We start from the raw sequence: 21996 nt of genomic DNA on the forward strand, positions 1-21996 counted from the left end.
AAAGAAGAAGAACCAACATTTTTATTCCAATGAATGCTTGTGTTCCACCTCTAATTTATCGACAATCCATGCTTTCTAGATCTCTATTACTGTGGTTTTGATTACATTTGATATTATTAAACATGCGTAAGTGTCCTGTAGCGGTCCTCTGTGAAGAGGGTTTCAAAATAATAAAATGAATAGTCACTTGCAAATATGTCACCAACAATAATCTTGTGTCTGGACACTCTGGTAAATTCAATATTAAACAACGGGCCTCTTGCCAGTCTAAAAATCTTATTTACTGAATTTATTTGAGGAACTGTCCAGACATCTACATTAGTGAAACATCATTTCAGGGAGCACGTTAAAACCAAAGTTCTTACAAAGCCTATCGAGGAACACTTCACATCTCTTGATCACAGCCACACTGAACTCTCTGTTTGTGTTCTTTCACAGGGATTTCAAGACACTTATTAAACAAAGACAGAAAAAATAAGCTAATACTCGGCCTGTGATCGCACATTTCTGCAGGTCTTAATGACCAATAAACTTTTTAATCTCTACCTCCATCTTCTGTAATGGCAGCTTCTTCTCATCTACCCTCACCTTTCCTCTTTTCATCTGCCCCGGCTTTGTTTCCATCCGTTCCCTGCTCTTTACTTTTCAGTTGCATACTTGATGAAGTCTATACAGCCAAAACATTGTGTCTTTAAATTCTTTCCTTTTCAGCATGGAAACAACTACAAACTTATTTTTTTTCCTTTCTAAAATGAAATGAAATTAATTTTTGATTGGATGTATGTGGCTTAGATTCATGAATAGGCCTTCACAGTTCTAAATCCAATTATTAGTTGCTGTGTATCGCTACAAAAGTGACCATCCATGAATTACTACTTTTCAAGGGAACACAGAATGGGGAAAATTCCCCTACCTTCAACTAAAGTCTAACATACTTGTCAATTGTTTTCACAATGACAAAACAATTCATCACCACCAGGCCCAGGTGACTAATTCCTGCCTTGGCCTGGTCCTACTGTCCATCAGTAAAACAGGTCAGCCAACGGTTGTGCAGACAGGACAGACGAGGAGAAAAACAGCAGACACAAAAGAGGCAAAACAAAATGTACTAAGGGAAAGATGAGCTTCTTGTCTGATGTGCCTCATCTACACAGTTTCTATAAAAAGTCTTCACCCCCTCGTAAGTTTTCACATTTTATTGTTACATAACATTGAATCACAGTGGATTTAATTTGACTTTTTTTGACAATAGTGAGCAGAAAAAGACTCAAACTATGTCAAAGTAAAAACAGATCTCTGCAAAGTGGCTTAAATGAATCTTCTGATATAATATGCTACCGTGGCTATCCGTTTGTCTGTCCAGGATTTTAAATCACCTGTAGCTCACAAACCGTTTGACCTATTGACCTGAAATTTGTTACACATATACTACGTGACCTCTACTGTCTGCTTTCAGGGTGATGATTGTCCTCCAAGGTCAAAGGTCAACCCAGGAAGGTCAAGGTCAAAAATCAAATAACCTGTAGCCTGTAATTTGGTACATGTATACTATGTTGAAACTCTGCACTACAGCTTTATATTAAAAGCAAAGAGTTTTGGAATTATTACTCTTTTTATTTGATTTTATTGTAGAATCAACTCTCGTTAGCGGCCATCAGTGTGGCCATACCGGCGCTGTTCTCATATCTACCACCTTCTCCATCACTTCCCCTACCTCTTCATATCTTAAATCATTCTTGAGGCAGATTGAAGACTTAAGTGCCAGCTTAAGTGAAAAATTAAGGAAAAGTAATTGCAACACAAACACTGACTTAATCAGTTTTAATGTAAAAACATGCTGATGAAAGAAGAGAAGAAGCGGGCCGCTAGGGTGGAGAAAAGAACAGCTGCTCAGGAAGCAGCAAGCGCATCAACCTCTGAGCAAACGAATGCTAAACGTACAGAGAAAGAGGATGAAAACTATGAAGAGTGCACTCAGCATTTACAACAGGCTGACGCAGAGCGAAAGGGAATCACAAGAGCAAATGAGACTGAGGAAAAGGCTAATTGATGTTGGCATTCAGTGGTCAAATGTGCCAGAATTGCAAAGGCAAATGAGACAGAACAAAACGCCATCCAGCGATGACAAAGAGACGCTGACCACGTGAGAACAGCTAGAACTCTCTCAGTCAAGTGTATTCACTACATGTTATCATACAGTGTGTCGTTACTGGTTACAAATTTAAAACACAAAATCATTGATGCATAAGCATTCACCACTGCAAGTCAGTATTTAGTAGATGTACCTTTGGCAGCCATGACAGCCTCAAGTTTGTGTGCTCAGGTCCGTCCGTCTCTCTGTCAACTTTGCATATGTACAGTACACACTGCCATTTTCCTCCTCCTCCTCTATTCCAGACTGCTCAAGTTGTGTCAGGTTACACAGAGATCGTGAGTGAACGGCTAAAGACTAAGGAAACTCTACGGTGCCTGGCATCAATACAATGGAATTGTCACAGATGTTTTGCCAGGGTAAGCCAGCTTTCCCTCTGAGCTGTAGATAGAGAAAGAGGGTGCGACAGAGACATTAGGATTTTTATCTTCAAAACTTAAGGACTCAATATATATCACCCTTTAAAAGAGGAATTTCTCTTTTCTTTTATGGGTGTGCACCATATTGCGCTTGCATTTTTTTTTTGCTTTTAATGAATATGTTATTATTTAGTTCGGCACCTCATTAGGATGATTCATGGGTGCCTCTCTGCTAAGATGTTTTGGACATTTTCAACCAGGAGGAGACCTCAGGGCAAACCAAGAACACGCTGGAGAGATTATATCACCCAGCTGGCCAGGGAACATCTCAGTTGGGGAAGGTGGTGAGGAAAAGGGACGTCTAAGAATCTTTGTCAACCTGGACCCAGATAAGCAATGAATGGATGGTTTTTCCACTTATTTATTCAAGTATTTATTTGCACTGTTTAAATATTTTTTTTAAATGAACATTGACATTTTAACAATACATGCATGTTTTTACTTGCTGTACCTACTGTGTGTGCCTCCCTTACTGCTCCAATGACCCTCACTCCCGATACACAACGTTCCTGATATTCCCATTAAATCCAAATCTAAAAAACCATCAAACTAAATGCCGTGTTCGCTTAAAACGAATGCAGAAAAATACATTGGGGAAAAAAAAAATAATACAGTCAGAGAAGAACAAGATGACAATCCCAAGTTTAAAGCCAAAGCTACACAGGAATGGCTCTAAAACAACCATGTTAATATCCTGGAGTGGCCGAGTCAGTATCAGGCTCTCAATCCAATACATAATTTGTGGCACGATTTTTGAAAGACTGTTCACTCACAACTGTCATGCAACGTGACAGAGCCTGAGCAGTATTGAAAGAAGAATGGAAAAAAAATTGCAGTGTCCAGATATGCAAGCTGATAGAGAGATGGATAAACCTGAGCACGCAGACTGAAGGCCGCTATGGGTGCTAAATACTGACTTGAAGGGGTAACTTCTTATGTGATCAATTATTTTGTGTTTTATATTTATAATTAATCTCAGTTCACAGAGATCCATTTTTACTTTGACACTGAAGTCTTTTTTTGTTGATTGCTGTCAAAACAGCCAAATTAATTCCACTGAGATATAATGTTTGTATAAGAATAAAATGTTTTATTTGCTCATGTCAGAGTGTCATATTTATTACCAGTCACTTAATCAATCGATAGTTCTGTGTAAAGATTATTATGGCACCACTTGGTACAAGGCCAGAGCCAAATCTGGATGGGATGCTAGTCATGGACACCTCTATATCCACTCATAAAGGGTAAATTCAGACTCGTCTTTATGGGAGGTAAACCAAAGTACCCAAAGGAAACAAGACAAGGAGACAAGAGGAAAATACACAGATTTTACAGAGAGAGTGACTAGGTCAGACCTCTGAAACTATCCGGCAGCACTCTATGCTATGCTCCCATGCTGCCCATCACCTACTCCCCTACTTTAAAACATTTTTAAAACAATACCTGTCAAATCCCAGTCAAGTTATTAGAACAGAAGTTTGATGAGAAGAGGCCATTCATCCCAACAAAGTCTATGTACTGTACCTAACAACTTAACATTAAGTCGAATTTAGTCTACCACAGTTCTTGGTACCTTCCAGAAGAGTTTGGACTGTGCAGCAGGAAACTGTAAATCAACAAAAAAATATCTGCCAAGCCTTCTACCAGAATTTACATATTTATTTTGGCTACAACACATCATCTAAAGTGTAATAGCAGCATATTCCATAAAGCAAAAACATGACATAACAAAGAGTTGCTTCTATCCATACATAACTTCTCAGTCCTTCTTGCCTGCACATGTTGGTCTTTCACAGCCGGGCTCAAAGTGATAGGAATAGTTCTGTCAGCAATGCCTAGGGCCCTATTCGGGGCTTCAATATGTAGTTTCCCACCTGAGAAGGAGCAGGTGACAGAATCTGGATCAATTCCATCTGGTAGGTGAAAGGCTTGTGTAAATTCCTGGAGTTTGTAGAAGGACCCCTGCTTGCCTTCATCTTTTTTCTCCTGCTTGCCACCGACATGCAGCCATCTTCCCATTTGCTTCACCGACAGCTCTTCAGGGGTGAAATCACCAGTATCTAAGGTCAGAGCATATAAGTTTTGCTTGCTTTCAATCCTGTATGGGATGGATGTGGTGCTCAAAACCTTAGCACCATTGGCCCCCCTCTCCATCCTCTCAAAGAAGAGTTTGTGAACATGATCCATGAAAAGCATGTTCCTCTTCATTTCTTCCATTAACTGGTGCATCTCATGCTCTAGTTGAGTGAAGAAGGGCTCTGTCTCAGGCCACAAGGAGCGTACAGGCCAGAGAAAGTCCACTGGAATGCTGCTTGAAGGATGGAGAGTACGGGAGCACAGCATTTTGATGAAGGCTCTGTAGGACACAGTCTGTGCTGCTTTCTGATCGGAGTCTGTCTTGCTCAGCAGGGCACACGGCATCTTATAGCTGGCATTCCTGACACAGCAGGCATTTGTGTTTGTGTCACTGGGTAGAAACTGTCATATTACCTCAGTTAACTTTCACCATTACAGCATTGGCAGCTCCACTCCAAATGCATCGCCTATTAGGAGACTTTCTAATTTTATCCATCTGAGGAATTGCTCTTCCTTATGACTGGACAGAAAGCAAACAAAAGATGCAACTGCAAAAAATGTCACACAGTGTCTGAAAACAAATCAGTTAATCTATTTTTTTAATCCTATTATAAACAAATTATCATTAAGAAATCTTTACAAAGATAACATTCTTGACCTGGAAGTCAATTCACCTTTAAAAGGATAAGTTTGGTATTTTATTCAAGTCAACATCCTTTCTTTTAGATCATGGTATATATTAATTTGCCACATAAAATTGAAAATACTTTGTATGTTCTTGTACCTTATAATAATCTAATGGGAGCCATAGATAGAAAATCCCTTAAAAGCAACAACTCCCACCACTTCAACTGGACTGGCCAGTGATGAGTCCACCTCTGACCAAGAGCATGAACTGTACATAAATGAAGAACAAGTGAGATGACAACTGAGGAAACTACATACAGGAAAAGCTGTGGGACCAGATGGAGTCAGTCCTTGAGTTCTTAAGGCTTGTGCTGATCAACTTTGTGATGTCCTCTGTCACCTGTTCAGTCTGTCACTAGGGCTCCAGAAAGTGCTGCCACTGTGGAAAACATTCTGCTTTGTTCCTCTTCCACCTTCTTCACCAACAGACCAGTGGCACTTCATGAAGACCTTGGAGAAACTGGTTCTGAACTATATGAACCCACCTGGAACCCTTGTAGTTTGCCTATAGGATAAAGACTGGAGTGAAGGATAAAATTATCTTTCTGCTCCAGAATGCTTATTCTCACCTGGACAAAGCTAGCAGCACTGTGAGGATTATGTTTTTTTGATATCTCCAGTGCCTTGAGTACCATCCAGCCATCACTGTTAAGGGGATGAGCCTGTTGGGCAGACTGCAGTTTGTGAAACTCAAGGACTGTGCCTCTGATAAGGATGTGAGAAACGCTGGAGCACCACAAGGAACAGTCTTGTCTCCTTTTCTCTTCACTCTGTACACCTCACAAAATAAATTCATGTCACTTGCAGCAATTCTCAGATGAGTCTGAACTTATAAGGTCATGAGACATAGGAGTCAGGTGGAGAACTTTGTTTTAGTGCAGAAAGAATTGTCTTTAACTTGACATCTGCAAAATCAAGGAAATGGTCAATGACTTTCACAGCACCAAAAAGCCTTAACCCCTGAGCACTATTCAGGAGTGGATGTAGAGGTAGTCCACTCCTACAAGTACTTGGGGGTCCACATCAATGACAGGTTGGATTAGTCTTACAACACAGAGGCGCTACATAAGGAAATGCAGAGTGGGCTCTTTTTTCTTAGGACACATCTTTGCTTTAATGTGGGTAATGATATCCTTCACATCTTCTACAACTCTGTGATGGCCAGTGTAAGTTTTGGCTCTGTGGTGTGCTGGGCTGGTAACATCACTTCAATATAGGCCTAATGAATCAACAAGCTAATTAAACAGGCTGACTCAGTTATGGATGTACGTACTTTCGACTCCCTGAAGATCTTAGTGAAAGAGAGAATATTAAAACAAAACTGAGTGCCTTTATTAACAATGCTGCACAAACTCTGTGACACACTAACACCGAAGACTTTCAGCCAACAATCATTCAGGCGAAGTGTGTCAAGAAACACTACGGGGCTCCTTTAAACCAACTGCAACATGCTTGCATAATGGGACTGGGACTGCCAAATCAGATATTTGATACCAGATATCTTATTTTAAAATTTCTTTTTAGTTTCTCACATACAAAGTATAGGGAAAGTATAGGAATCATGACAAAATTCGACCTCGACATTTTGATGAATCTTGACATTTTAGACCTTGCTGAGTCCGAAAATACCATTTTTGAAATTATGTGTGTCTGTGTATAAACATGATAACTCGAAAACGCTTTGACCGAGGTCAATAAGATTTCGTACACCTACTTTATATCAAAAATAACAAATCCTATCAACTTTTGGGCCACTTCCAGCAACCAGAAGTGGTAATTTAACTGAATACGTTCACGGATTTTCAAGTAAACTACAGTTATAATTACAGATAAGATGATTCAAATTTTGTATAGATATTAAAAATGATAAAAAACAAACAGATATGAACTGGAAGTAGTATTTTATTTAAACAACCATCTGAATTTTTTGTATCATGGAAATATAAATCTGTACATGATATTGCTGAGCGCTTTGAATAGTGAGAAAAGCGCTATATAAATGCAAAGAATTATTATTATTATTATTATTATTAAAAACTGTATTGAACATAACACAAATTCTTTCAATAACTATTATGAATTTTATTTTAATTTATACATCATCAGTTTAACAATAACGTGTAAACATTGAACATGCCATGTAAATACAAAATGTAAAGGGAACAATAAGCTGCTATGTTCCAGTTGTGTTCCTGGTAATACATTTAATTTTATGATTTTTTTTATATTTCCACCATCATTAACATAATTAAATGTAGATAAATGCAGTTTTACCTATTGCGATTTATTGCAACAAATTTCTCTATTATATAAAAAAATCTTGGAACGAGACGGACTTTTTTCAAGAGATTTTTTCAAATCCCATGAGACAAGACTTTGGCCATGAGATTTTCTCAAATCACACCCTCCTCTCAACCAATTTCAACCACACACACAGTCCACTCACTTCTCATTCGTGTGAATGCTTTTGACAGGCACAGTTCTTGCTCTCTCAGCTCATATAAATTTATACGTTTTCCTCACTTTAATTTCCAAATTAAAGAAGAAGCATTATGTCCAAATCTTATTGATGAATTTCATCCCAAAGGGTTATAAACAGAAAAAATGAGTACACGGGCAATCCTAACACTGAGAAACGATGAAGTCAAACAAATTGATGCCAAAAATATTGATTGGTTACACGGCAAATTGGTTAAATGCGTATCTATAGACTATGCTGAAACAGTTGGTGGTGATCGTTCGAATATGAAAACATCAACTTACAAAATCCTGTAGAATATCTACAACTGTTAACACCGTCTGGTCTTCCACCGCACAAATTACTATAGAAAGAAGGATGTATCCAAGAAAGATAATGTAGTACATCTTCAGAGGATAACATTAGACAACAAAGGAGATCTTGATATGCCATTAATATTAAAACGTTAACCGTTTCCCATTAGAAAAGCTTTTGCAAAGACAATTAACAAATCTCAGAGCCAAACATTTGTAAAAGTCATTTTATTTAATAGAGAGAAAGAAACGAAATTCAACCACAGGCAGTTATACGTTGCATTGTCACGATGAAAGTCCAAACACAGAATCAAAATTCAATGCGATATTGATGAAAATTTAATTCAAAAAATTGTTTTTACTGAAGTTTTACAATAAAAGTGGAAGTTTAAAAAGTATTTGCTTGTTAATTTCAAAGCCAAACAAAATGAAAGAGTTATTCGTTGAGTAATACAATAACGCAACATGAAACATAATTTACTTTCAAATTATTACCTTTTACTATTTTTTAATATGGTTAATTACTCGCTGTAATGTAAAATGGTTAGTTCTATTATGTATATGCAACAATTCTCATGAAAATAAAAATCTGTTTAAATTGTACATCTGCATCTGCGAGCGGCAGAGCCACAAAGAGGCTAGCGCGTATTGCAGGCACGGGGGTTGGCGAGCGAAGCGAGCACGGGGGCAAAGCCCCCTAGTATTATATAATACTAACATGTTTTTAGGTGACTATAATTCTTTTTACTTTGCTCGTAATCTAGGTAATGTATATGCAATCATGAAAAAATTCCACCACTGTTTGCGGCCTCCCTAAGTGTGAAAATATCATTTTAATATAAAGTTTGATTATAAATAGAGATAAATGATTGTGTATTGATATTATCAATTAGTTATGATGAGAAACAAAGCCATATGATATTTGAGAAATTCTGCGCAACTGGAAGTGGTTCTGATGACCTTTTCCTCTATCTCAGTATACAAGAAAGTCGAGGGGAGCGCACTGCAAATTTGTTTTTATTTTAGTACTTAACGTAGGCACAGTGATAGCAGAGTGCTGCTATTTTTGTCTCACTATGCCAGTGTCGTCATGAGTTCTGCATACTCTACCAATGTATTTATTGACTGGTATGAGTGCATGTCAGTGAGTTTACTCCTTTAAACAAGTTGTTCTCAATTCTTTTATTATCACATTCTCAGCAAGAGTGACTCATCCATGAGGATGAAGTTAGCTACTTATTCATAGTTCCTTGTTTGGCTGGCTTCTTGTTCGGAGCTCCTTAAAAAGGGTGGCTTGGCTCTTTCAAAAATCTATGGCTTTTATTAAAAACACAATGCTGTGACACCATTTAACATTTATTGTTATGTGTGTAAAGTACAACGAAACTTGTATGTGCTTTTTTCACTACGCTACCTTTTGCTGTGATTCTAGCTCTGTTGGCTAATGAACATAGCAACCCAGAATGTAATGTGCAAAAGGGCTCTGTCTCAGTTTAATAAACATATGATTTAAGCAAACATTTGTCAGTTGTTATAAGCCATGGAAGAGCACACTGTGAACCACCTGGAGGCATACAACTCCCCAAACACCTGAAACAACAGACAGAGGCACAAGTCCCAGCACAACACAGGCTTTATTCAGAGTTGGAAATTCTTTACTTTCATTTCCCGCCTATGAAGCACAATAAAATAAGCACCAAACAGCACACATTTTCTCTCTCACTTTCTTTCACCTCCACTCCTCCCTCAAGTTTTGTCCACTTCCTCCCAACTCTGACTCCCTGAATGGAGTGCGATCCCTCCTTTAATACAGCACCCGGAAGTGCCCCAGGTGTCCCGTGATATCCTTCCAGGTGTGGCGGCAGTCCTGCTGAGGAGGGCTCAGCTGTTCCCCCTGCACCCAATGGTGGGTGCCATGGGCCCCAGCAGTGATGAGCTTCCATGCTCCAAACCCATGGCACCATAGCAAGCCAGGGGGTGCTGCCCTCTGTCATCCCGGGGGTTGTATTGCCCACCCGTCCTTCCGTTATGAAGGCATCCCGGCCGGGTTTTAGCCCCAGCTGTCCCTCACAATAGCCACTGAAGAAACAGAATTGTTGAAGTAAAAGCGGGATACTAAGCGTTATGTGATTGCTAATTACTGCCATAACTACATTTATGGTGGCAGCTTTAAGCAGACGAGTGAATAGGAAACGTATTCTTACCTAAAGAAAATAAGGACCAAGAATCTATGATAAAAGTTATTTCTAGTTTTCTTTCATTATCCCATCTCATAAATGTGGATGGAATGTCTTTTCTGCTGTAACGTGGATGCATTTGTAAGTTTTAAGGTGTTTTTATCTAGCCATGAATAAGGTATTTTTAAAAATTTATTTTAAAAAAAGCTTCACTTTAGAACAAAATTTAAAGAGAAAAATTAATATATGTCATGATTGTGAAGAAACAGCTTCGACTTGAAAAATACCAAAGGTATCATTTAATTTTCTCAAGTACTTTTTCATGAGGGGTGGCACAGTGATAGTGCTGCTGCCTCTCAGTAAGGAGACCAGGGTTTGTGTCCCTGGTCCTCACTGCATGGAGTTTGAATGTTATCCCCATGCTTGCGTGGGTTTCTTCCGGTTTCCTCCCACAGTCCAAAGACATGCAGGTTAGGTTGATTGTCAGCACAAAATTGGCCCTAGTGTGTGGTTAGAGTGTGTGTGTTCACCCTTCGATGGCCTTGCACCATACGCTAGCTGGATTAGGCTCCAGCAAACCCCGCGACTATGTTCAGGACTAAGCGGCTTAGAAAATAACTGACTGACTTTTTCATGATCACCATTACAGAGAGCTAAGGCCTGTCGCGTCAGTTATAAAGTTGGTAGCAGACCGGCAGGAAGCATTTTAGGAATGTCAGAAAATTAATTACAAATAAAATTTAAAAAAAAGAAATATCACATTGACATAAGTATTCAAGCCTCTTACAATGACACCTGAAATCTGGCTTGGAGCATCGCATTTTTAAGACAGGGCCACCCCACCCCGATTTTTTTTGGAAAATGTTATGTTTTATGTAAAGTTCTCTTACAATTGGACAGTCGTATGGCTGGCATTAATACTTTACCATGAATATTGATGCGTCTGAACGTTTATATTTTTCCAAAAGATCCTGTACCCAGTTTCCAGGCCACACGCCAATTACCATCTTCAAGTCTCAGTTTAAACTGACAGCGCAGGCACCCCTGTAGACGCGCGTGTGTATGACGTCACGCCGCCGTCCTCTTCCCAGAGTCCACCGCGCCACTTTACCTCGGTCGCCGCTTCACTTTGACGCTCATCATGATTCCTCCTGTGCAAGTGTCTCCGTTGATTAAGGTGTGTATTAATCTCGGTTTAATTTATAATAACTCAGACAGTCATTTTACGCTCTCGAAAGATCAAAACACTGCACCTTTTGTAAGTTATAAGTGGCTGCGGGGAACGCTTTATTGTGAGAGTTATTCAGGCCTTTCCAACCTTTCCTTCTACAAGGTCAGCGAGGGTATGCATTCTGAAGTCGTACGTATTAAAGTATTGGTCATGTAAATGTGGAAATAAGCACGACTAAATAAATATAAAGAAATCTGGATAATTTTGGTAGTGAGAGGAAACAGCAAAAATCGAAGGTGACTGTGTCCGGAGTATTGGCCGCCCGTCTGCTGAATTAGCCCTCTGTCTTATTGGGTGCTGCCCGGGCTTAGGTGTTTTATTTATTTATTTTTTTTACCAAAACTGATTTTTAAGAATATGTGCATTCCACAGGAAAGTGAGGATTGAGCTGCTAACGGCAAGTTTTCATTTTACCCTTTGTCACGACAAAGAAGACGTCCTGGGTTGGAGAATTTTGTTGTTGACCAGTCTCTTTGAAAAACCTTAACGACCTTAATTTTTAAGGATACGAGTTCAAGTTAGCAGGCAGCCTGTACTGTATAACTAAATGGTCCACTGTATGGATCTCAGTTTCTGCATAATTCATTTGAAAACGAGTGCTTTTGTTTAGTTGTGTCGTTCAAATGCAAGGTGTCCAGTTTATAGAACTTTTTCCACTGATAATTACATTCAAGCAGTCCTTCGCAGTTCTCGCTTGTAAATTGAAATATTCCAAGAAATCACTCAGTAAGGACTGCTCCAGCCTCAGATATTGGTGGAAAAGTGGCAATAAAACCACCAATTGATGTAACCTGCTCTTCTGCTTGACCAGTTTAATCCATGTTAGAATCTCGGTGAGCTGGAGCTCATGCAGGCAGCACTGAATATGCGGTTGTGCAGTGCAACAGTCTTGTGGGGTCAGACATTATTCTCAAATAAGAACACACATCTGGGGACAACTTGCTAAAAAGTTTGTAGTGAATATTGGTGAATTCTACTACTAAAAATCCTCCCACACCCCATAGGTGCTTATTCCTAAAAATCTGACCCAATTTTCTCCAGTCTGAGTACTTTAAACCTTCATGGTTGCAGTAGTCCACCAAAAATCAAAATTCTCTTCATGTACTAGACTTCTTCTTTTAGCTGCTCCCGTTAGGGGTCGCCACAGCGGATCGTCTGTTTCCATATCTTCCTGTCCTCTATTACCCCCATCACCTTCATGTCCTCCCTCACCACATCCATAAACCTTCGCCTTTTCCTCTTCCCTGGCAGCTCTATCCTTAGCATCCTTCTCCCAATATACTCAGCATCTCTCCTCTGCACATGTCCAAACCAACGCAATCTCGCCTCTCTGACTTTGTCTCCCAACCGTCCGATCTGAGCTGACCCTCTAATGTACTCATTTTTAATCCTGTCCATCCTCGTCTCACCCAAATGCAAATATTTAACTCCGCTACCTCCAGCTCTGTCTCTTGGGGCAAATTGTTAAATAACTGAAAAGACCAGAGAGCAGTAGAAACTGAACAAAAGACTTGACACTGGGAGAAAATAAGCCAAATCACTGTTATCCATTCAGGATCTCGGTAGCACAAGGTAACTGAAGGTTAATGATTAATTTGTACGTTATAATGAGAGTGATGATGGGGCAGAGACACAACTAGACCATTGTAGATATTTGGCCCCGCATGTTTTGAGAAGTGCTTCTGTCTCATGCGTTACTTTACTACGATTTTATGTTCGTAATTACTCAACAATTTGAAATTACATCCTTATGATAAATTGTCATCTGATAGGCGTCTTCATCAAGAATGATCTGGAGGATTTGAAGTTGTGAACGCCACATCAACCGACCTCAGGGGTTCACTCCCTAATGGAAACGAGTATCAAAGTTATTCTTTTTTTTGAAAAACTTCAAACAAAAGGAGGCTGGTAATATAGGCATGTTGAGTGTCATTTTATGTGATTTCAAGGTTGCTGCTCACAAATGGGATATTTTTGATATTTGATTCTTTACTGGTGGTCCTAGCCCTCTAGGAGCTATTATAAGAAGGTTGGAAGTGACAAATGTCACTTTTAAGCATTTGATGTATTGTTTTAGACTTTTTTCAAAGTCAGTGATTATAGATAGTGTTATTTTTGTTTTTTTTAATCCGTTACTTGGACTCAAGCTCTCTGTGAGAAGTATCTTGCAAGCCCCAAACAGAAGACAGTCTTGCCTGAAAATCAAGTTGGCATTCATGGCTCTGTGACCTATAGCATGACCCCCTAAAAAAATAAGAGTTGCATGATAGATCAAGAACACCATTTGCACAATAAAATCTGTCTTTCTCTATTTTGAAATGATATAAAAAGATAACATTAAAAAAAGAATGTTCTTTACTTTGTCATAAAATAATGGCAAGTATGCTAGCTCAAATTCAATAGGTGAGAATACTGTACAGTGGATTTGTAACATCTGACCCAAAAAGCCCTCCATTTGGATCTTTAGACTGTTTCTTCCATCACCCTATTTAGATATCAGAGCAGTGTTGAATCTTGATCGCTTAACTAATTTAGTTAGGTAGGTCAATCCCAAAGTTTTCAGGTTTATTTTTTTCAAATTCCGTATTAATGCTTTACTGGCCCTCTGTCCAGGGTTGGTTTATGGCAGCTGCTAGTTCGGTAATAGCGGTGGTGACTGAAACTCTGAACTGGAAGAAGTCAGTTTTATGTTGGATTGAATTGATCTCCTTTCTGGTGTTAATAAATATATGTACATTCTGGTAAGAATGGTCTAGTATGCCACTTCCTTACAAAAATCTGATTTGTAAAAACGTCTAAACAAATGATGATTTACTAGGGAAATAACTAAAAGTGAAAAATATGAATTGCGGGTGTGTAAATCAGCATTTCTTCAATTCCTAGTGATAGTAAGTTTACTTAAGTTACTAAAAATTTTATTAGGTTTATTTTTTTGTTCTATGTTCTAACCAGTATTTGCACAAGTTTTTCATATTGAGACCTTTGCTCAATAATAGTCAAAAAAATTCTGTCTTTTACATAAATATAAACCAACGGACATCTGAGAAGCAGTTAAAGTTATGTAGTATTAAATAGATCCTGGCAGATACTCTTTTAAAAACTTGAGTTTTTACCTGTGTATTTTTTTTAAAGGGGGGTGAATAGTATGTTGCATTTCTTAACTCAGTTTATTTAACAAAGAACAAAGTATAATTACGCTACCAACCTTGTAAAAATTGAAACTGATTTATTATGAACCTGGTTAGGTGAACAGTCGCCCTGCAATTTAGATTCATTAACCAAATGATCCGCTCATGATTATGTTGCGTATTTGGGGTAATTTTGGTTTTAGGGCATGCTGGTAGGTTTAGGAATGTTTACATAATAATTATGAGGTATGCTTATGCTCTCTGAACAGTGTGTATAGTGCAATTTGGGCTTATAAAAAGTAGAACTAATGAACAGCTTAACACTAGAATTACCAGAGCCTACGAAAAAACTCGTAAATCCATCCCACCTTAAATCGCGTCTTAAATCCGTTTGCACCTCTCCGCCAGAGTCCTTTGTCATCTGAATGTGCTGATAAACAAAAGCTACTAGCAGCCAGCTATTCCATCCCCTCACCGACTTAGAACGAATTTCTCCTAGCTCATGCCTTGCCTTGATTTGATTATCTGGGATTGAAGTGGAGTTTTAGAGTGGAAATAATATAGTGTTATTTGGAATACACGCATTTCATGTGTGTTCCGTTTCTATAGTAGTCTGTGCAAACACATTTTTAAAACAGAAACGTTTTTCATATTCTAATAGTTAATGACAAAATGTAGGCATAAACTATATAACGTATGAAGCCTGAAGTCCATATATCAAAGAAACACTTTCACAAAAGGTACAAATAAGAGAACACGTGCGCCTTTATTCAAAAATATAACTGCACAAAAAAAAAGCCACGTTAGCATGCCACATTGACACTCTTACTACAACCGCCGCGGTGGCGTAATGGTATCAGCTCCTGACTGGGAATCAGAGGGTGGTGAGTTCAATCCCGCACGGCTCCACTTTGAGAACTGAACTGCTCTTATTCTTACAATTTTAGAATAACAACATAAATTTGATTTCAGTCTGTAACAGCCGGTGTAACTTATGATACTGGTAAAGGTTAGCTTTTTTTTTTTAATTCACTTTTCATTCTCGCAGTCGCATTCAGAATCAATCCATACAACCCCATCTGACATAAAGACGCGCTATAGGTCTGCAGTGTACCACGATGGTTCTGACACACAAACGCTGGCGAAGCTGCCTTCTTCGTATCTCACCGTCACTTGAAATCAGCAGTTCTTAGCATTGCACCACGCAAGCTGTCGTATCAACCACCAACTGTAACTTGCTTTCTTTATTCTTCGGTTATAGTCTTGAATAAAAGTGCACTTTTATTTATGTGAAAACAGAATCAATCCATACAACCCCATCTGACACAGCTGTTTTCACATAAATAAAAGTGCACTTTTATTCAAGACTATAACCGAAGAATAAAGAAAGCAAGTTACAGTTGGTGGTTGATACGACAGCTTGCGTGGTGCAATGCTAAGAACTGCTGATTTCAAGTGACAGTGAGATACGAAGAAGGCAGCTTCGCCAGCGTTTGTGTGTCAGAACCCTTTTGGGGGGGGGGGGGGGGAGTATGCATCGTGGTACACTGCAGACCTATAGCGCGTCTTTATGTCAGATGGGGTTGTATGGATTGATTCTGAATGCGACTGCGAGAATGAAAAGTGAATTAAAAAAAAAAAGCTAACCTTTACCAGTATCATAAGTTACACCGGCTGTTACAGACTGAAATCAAATTTATGTTGTTGTTCTAAAATTGTAAGAATAAGAGCAGTTCAGTTCTCAAAGTGGAGCCGTGCGGGATCGAACTCACCACCCTCTGATTCCCAGTCAGGAGCTGATACCATTACGCCACCGCGGCGGTTGTAGTAAGAGTGTCAATGTGGCATGCTTACGCGGCTTTTTTTTTTTTGTGCAGTTATATTTTTGAATAAAGGCGCACGTGTTCTCTTATTTGTACCTTTTGTGAAAGTGTTTCTTTGATATATGGACTTCAGGCTTCATACGTTATATAGTTTATGCCTACATTTTGTCATTTACTATTAGAATATGAAAAACGTTTCTGTTTTAAAAATGTGTTTGCACAGACTACTGAACGGAACGGAACACACATGAAATGCGTGTATTCCAAATAACACTATATTATTTCCACTCTAAAACTCCACTTCAATCCCAAATAATCAAATCAAGGCAAGGCATGAGCTAGGAGAAATTCGTTCTAAGTCGGTGGGGGATGGAATAGCTGGCTGCTAGTAGCTTTTGTTTATCAGCACATTCAGATGACAAAGGACTCTGGCGGAGAGGTGCAAACGGATCTAAGACGCGATTTAAGGTGGGACGGATTTACGAGTTTTTTCGTAGGCTCTGGTAATTCTAGTGTTAACAGATCTCAAGGGCTGAGTAGGCAAATTCATTCCTGCAGTAACTATTTCTTTTGATAAATTGCTAGCGGTTGTAAAATCCTGAACTAGGAAACAATTTAGAAGCTTTATCACCGTTCTCCTGTAACTATCCATATTCTGCTATTTGTGTTGTAATTTAGTTAAATTTGTCATTGCAAGTATAAATGAGTAAAGAAGCATGTCCTTTGTGTAATTATATGTCAGAGTGCAGGACATAGCATTCCTTGGACTAACGGTGTAAAATCTTTGCTTTCAATTGGCAGACGGCTCGATGGTCAGCATTGCTTGTGGGACTAATATATGGCAAGAAGAGATATGGTGAGTCTTGGTACATAATGCTATTCTGATATTCACAAACCTGTGAAGGGTATGGATTTTTATGTACTCGGTGTTTCCAAGGGAACTAGAAGGGCTGTTTGATGCAAGTTTTTGTTCTAATCGCAGTCTTAGTTGGGGAGCAGTATATTATGACCATTTACAAATAACATTTTTTGCAGAGCATTTCAATATGTTCAGAGTTTCCAGTTTATTTAGTACAACTTCCAATACAACTGTTACCTAATTCAACATTTGTTAACCTAGGTGCATGGTTGTTATATTCTTTCATGTGAAAAATAAATGACAAAACTAATGCAATGAATATATTATTCTAAAGTTCCTTTCAATTCAGTTAATGTTTGCACAGCACCCATCAATGAGTGCAGGCTCAGAGCATGATAACAAAGTCACAGGTGATGCAATTACAAACTACTAATTACATGATATGTACGCACAGGCACAGATTTGTTAAACACACAGTAAAACAAAATCAGTACCTAACTGATTAACATAAATGGACTCTTAACATATTGCTCCATTAATGTTATCATTGATGTATGGCCAGTTGACAATGAAGAAGAGGTATCTACACGTGTATTCACCCTGTGATGGGCTGTCATCCTGGCCAGGGTTTGTTCATGCCTTGCTCCCAGTGCTTGCTGGGATTGGTTCCAGCTTTTCTGCACACTTGTTCTGCATGAATGATGGATGGATGTAATGAGGAGGATTTTGAGATTAGCCCTAAGCTAAACTGGAAGGTGTCTAAAGACTTGAGATCTAGAGTTATGTGGTCTTACTTTGTAGTTCCTATAATTATTCTTGCAGCAGCGGGATTTTGACTTAATTGACAGTTGCAAATACAGTAAAGCAGTTTCAGCAGCCAGGGAATAATGCATTTCAGTAGTCAATCCTACTAGAAATTCATTAGTTTCACACTATCTTTTGTATTTAGATTTTTTCCAATCGTTAAGACACATTTTTTGGATCTTCCAACCTCTTCCCAAAACTGTGAACAGAAAACACCGTCTTCAAACATATTAAAAAAAACTGACTTTTCTGGCAAAATTGAAATGTTGCCTCAAAACCGTTTGATCTTTGCTTAAAATCAAGCAGTGCTTTCAAATCATATACACCGGCAATCAAAATAACACTACTGAGTATTCGCTACTCACTACATTGAAAAATGCAACGTTCAGGCTTTTGTGTAATACAGTAATATTTGATTTTTCAATAAAAGCACAAACTAGTAACACAAAGGACAGTAACAAATATAAATGAAAAGGACATAACAGTACACTGTAAAATATACAGCTGCAAAGTCAAAAGCCAGCGAGTGACTCATTCTGGCTCTGCATGATGTCTCTGTCCTGGGTCAGGCTGGAGGACTTTGTCCACATCACATGTAACTGGGTAGGAATCCTCTTTTGTGCCGGATCTAGCCTTGGCAAGATTCTGCATCTAATTCCACTGCCTGTAGGAGATTTTCCCCGAGTATAGGATTTTCAGCCCTAGACCTTCCCACCGCCATGCAGAGTAAAACTTATCTATTGGTGAAAGGCAATCTTGAATCATTAGTTGATGTTGAACCACTCTAGTTTATGGACACCACGGTGGAAACTGACATTATCAAAAATTAGGATATGGACAGGATGCTCTACCTGCTTGTACTCCTGATGCTCAAACCAGACACCCCAAAGACCACCTAGAAATGTAAGGAGATGTTTGTTGTTGTATGACCTCAAGAGGGTAATGATGGGTCAGAACCCCATAATTACTTATGGTTGACACAGAGTGTCACATTGACACCATTGTTGGCCTGCGTCTTCAACAATGGCACACAGCTATGTTCATAGCTCTCCTGTTTTTAGTCAGATTGAACCCAGCCTCATCCACAAAAAGTATTCATGGGGCCACTCCATGGAACCCAATTCAAACACACACTATGTGTGAAAATGGATAAGACATTGTGTTATTGCAGCAGTAGACCTGGCTTTTGCTCTAGAGTGTGTGCACTACTGATTTACAGTACATACAGTATTGTATAGTGCAGCTTGACAGTAGTATGCAGTATGGTAGTGTAATGTTAGAATCGACACTGAAAGTGTGTGTTTGAATGGACATTTAATTGCACATACTGAAATCGTTGATCTTTGACCCTTTGAGTTGCACTAATAGTAGAAAGGCTGACATTGCTGACTTGTTGCTATATGTCACGTAGTTTAATGACATTTTTTTGAAGGACCATGTCAACAATGAGAGCCTCTTGCTGATGAGAGAACACTGAAGTCCTTCCACCCTCACATGACAGTCTTGCAATTCTACAAAAAGGGTATGTGTAATGACAGAAGGGTTAATTCAGTTAAAAACAGTATTTTTCCACCAGTCCCCCTTCTGTTGTCACAGTCATGTACTGAAACATTTGTACACTGTGAACTTTCAATTACCACACCAAACAATTGCCTGTTCTTGTCCCTGAATCTCCTGATTATAGAAGAATGTGCTCAGATTAGGTTGTGCTCTTAGTTCAGAGACAACTAAGTGTAATTCATCCATTCTTTAAATTCATTGACACAATAAATTACTGTTGGAGAAAAGTTATTTGAAGTAAAGGAAAGGCATAGCTAAGTTTCATCTGCATGTGAATGAGCAGGAATGTAACAGTTTCCTAGTAATATGAGGGGAAAAGCCTTTGTTGCACCAATTTAAAAGTTATGATGTTTGTTCTGATTTTTTTTAATATTTCCTAGATTACTTAAAGCCAATTGCAGAAGAAGAGCGGAGGATAGAGGAAGAAGAAAAGAAGCGACATGAGGAAGCTGAGCGTATAGCTAAACAAATTGCAGAAGGTAATTTTAAAATGAGAAGGCATTAGATTTTTAAATTTGTTAGGATGCATTTCAAGGCAGAACATAGAGTGGAAAGTCACTTAAAGTGATGACATCTCCTTGTATTGCTCCAAAGTACAGCACACTTGGTTTTCCCTGTTCCCATTAGTTTGTAGTATACTGTATATTTACTGCATATTAGTAGTTTCAAATACAATTGTAATCTACAGTTTTACAGTAAATATACTGTGCCTTTACACAGCTATCAAAGAGGCAAATATAGCACCCAGAGTTGAAATAAGGGGTCAGTTCCCAAAAATTAGAGCCAGATGACAAGTACACATGGGAATGCACCTACGGTAAATGAAAGGGGGCTAGAGTGTTTGCATTTTTCTCTTTCTTGCTCCACTGTTTACCACGGTGACTGTGAGAGTGTGGGATGCACGTCTCCCTTCTTTCCCCATCACTGCCCATTGTGGCGAGTGAAACAAAGCAGTTGTATCAAACATGGGCACCTTTCTCTTTTCTGTGGCGTGCTAGGAGAGGTGGAGTAAGAGTGTGGTGGGACATGTCTTTGTACTTGCAGCACTGTAGACCATAATGAGTTAGACAGAGTAATAGTCTGGGGGCACACCGTGGTGAGTTGGAGTGATCTTGTGGCCGTGGACTTCTCTGATGGCAAAAGAGGGAGAGTAGAAGTGTATGTCTACTTCACTTGCATAGTTCAGTCAAACAGTTCTCAGCATATGGTGGTGTTTTTAGGATGCAAGTTTATTTTCTTGCATAGTTATAACTGTGATAAAATGAAAAAAACACTTATGCAGTATGTATCTGCTGGATATTACAAATAACACTGACCTAAAGCTATAACTACCACTTAAAACAAGAAGTAAATAACAATAGAGTGTAAACCATTTCAGTTTTATTCTGACTGTTTTTGTTTTTTATTTTCAGCTAATGAGGACACAATCCTAAAATAAAGACTTGTGGGTGAAAATATTTATGTGAACTTTTGAATTATTACTTTATCTGAAATGTTTAATGTAGCAGTTTGGTCAGTGTACCGACTCTAAGCCTGGAATCTGGTGTTCTGGACTGTGTAATGTGTCTGCTACTTCCACACTTTAACATGTAAAGAGGTAACATTTCTAAATAAACTGAATTTGTCCTACTAGTCTGTGTCATCTTCCATATGTAAAGTGGGGCTTTAAAGTAATACCTGAAGGCTTTTGCAATATAATGTTTTTAAGGATGCTAACAAAGACTTTGTTTGTTTTTACACAAATGATTATACTTAACTTAAAAGTTTAATGAGTTAATCACTCTTAACTTTGGACATTTTGCTCCCTGAATCTACTGACTGAATTTTGCTACTGCTCTTTGGTTAATAATATTGGTCACTATTCTTGATGCAGAGAAGTTGGAGTCGTTGGTAAAATTGACTTGCATGTCCTGACTAACTTGTACAGCATAAATGAGTTCACTTTAAAGCATATTAAAAGAGGAAAACCATCAGTTACTGTTATTTGTAAACTTATAGTGAACATGATTATAAAAAGAAAAAAAATACTACTCTTACTCTTGTGGTTCATTCATGTCTTCTGCAGAAGCATCAGTGTTGTCCTTTAGCATCTCATTCCAGGTCAAGTTTATTGTCTCACGTACATAGTACAGTGAAGTTCACACTTGCATGCCTGCTCAGAACAGCTGGCAAGAGTACCGTACAAAAAATAATTCAATTGAAAGAAGATTTATTATTGATGTTAACATTAAATTGTCACTTTGTGGTAGAATAATAAAATAAGTTACTGGAAAAATATACAAAAAAGTCCTTTTGAGTTAATGATAAT

General features: G+C 38.5%; 1 protein-coding gene and 1 long non-coding RNA gene across 2 annotated transcripts; one reads left to right on the plus strand and one right to left on the minus strand.

The window, feature by feature from the left end:
• Positions 1-3730: 3730 nt before the first annotated feature.
• hspb9l (heat shock protein, alpha-crystallin-related, b9-like) lies at positions 3731-5172 on the minus strand. The gene has a single exon (XM_028803030.2). It carries the CDS (start codon positions 4990-4992, stop codon positions 4249-4251), a length of 744 nt encoding a protein of 247 aa, XP_028658863.2. The 5' UTR covers positions 4993-5172; the 3' UTR covers positions 3731-4248.
• Positions 5173-11311: 6139 nt separating this feature from the next.
• LOC114652276 (uncharacterized) lies at positions 11312-21320 on the plus strand. The gene is made up of 4 exons (XR_003716327.2): positions 11312-11460; positions 17267-17321; positions 20069-20167; positions 21101-21320. It is a non-coding gene; the product is annotated as an uncharacterized LOC114652276 (long non-coding RNA).
• The last annotated feature ends 676 nt before the right edge of the window (positions 21321-21996 follow it).

This window comes from Erpetoichthys calabaricus, chromosome 5 (assembly GCF_900747795.2).
Source record: "Erpetoichthys calabaricus chromosome 5, fErpCal1.3, whole genome shotgun sequence".
Lineage (NCBI taxonomy): Eukaryota > Metazoa > Chordata > Cladistia > Polypteriformes > Polypteridae > Erpetoichthys > Erpetoichthys calabaricus.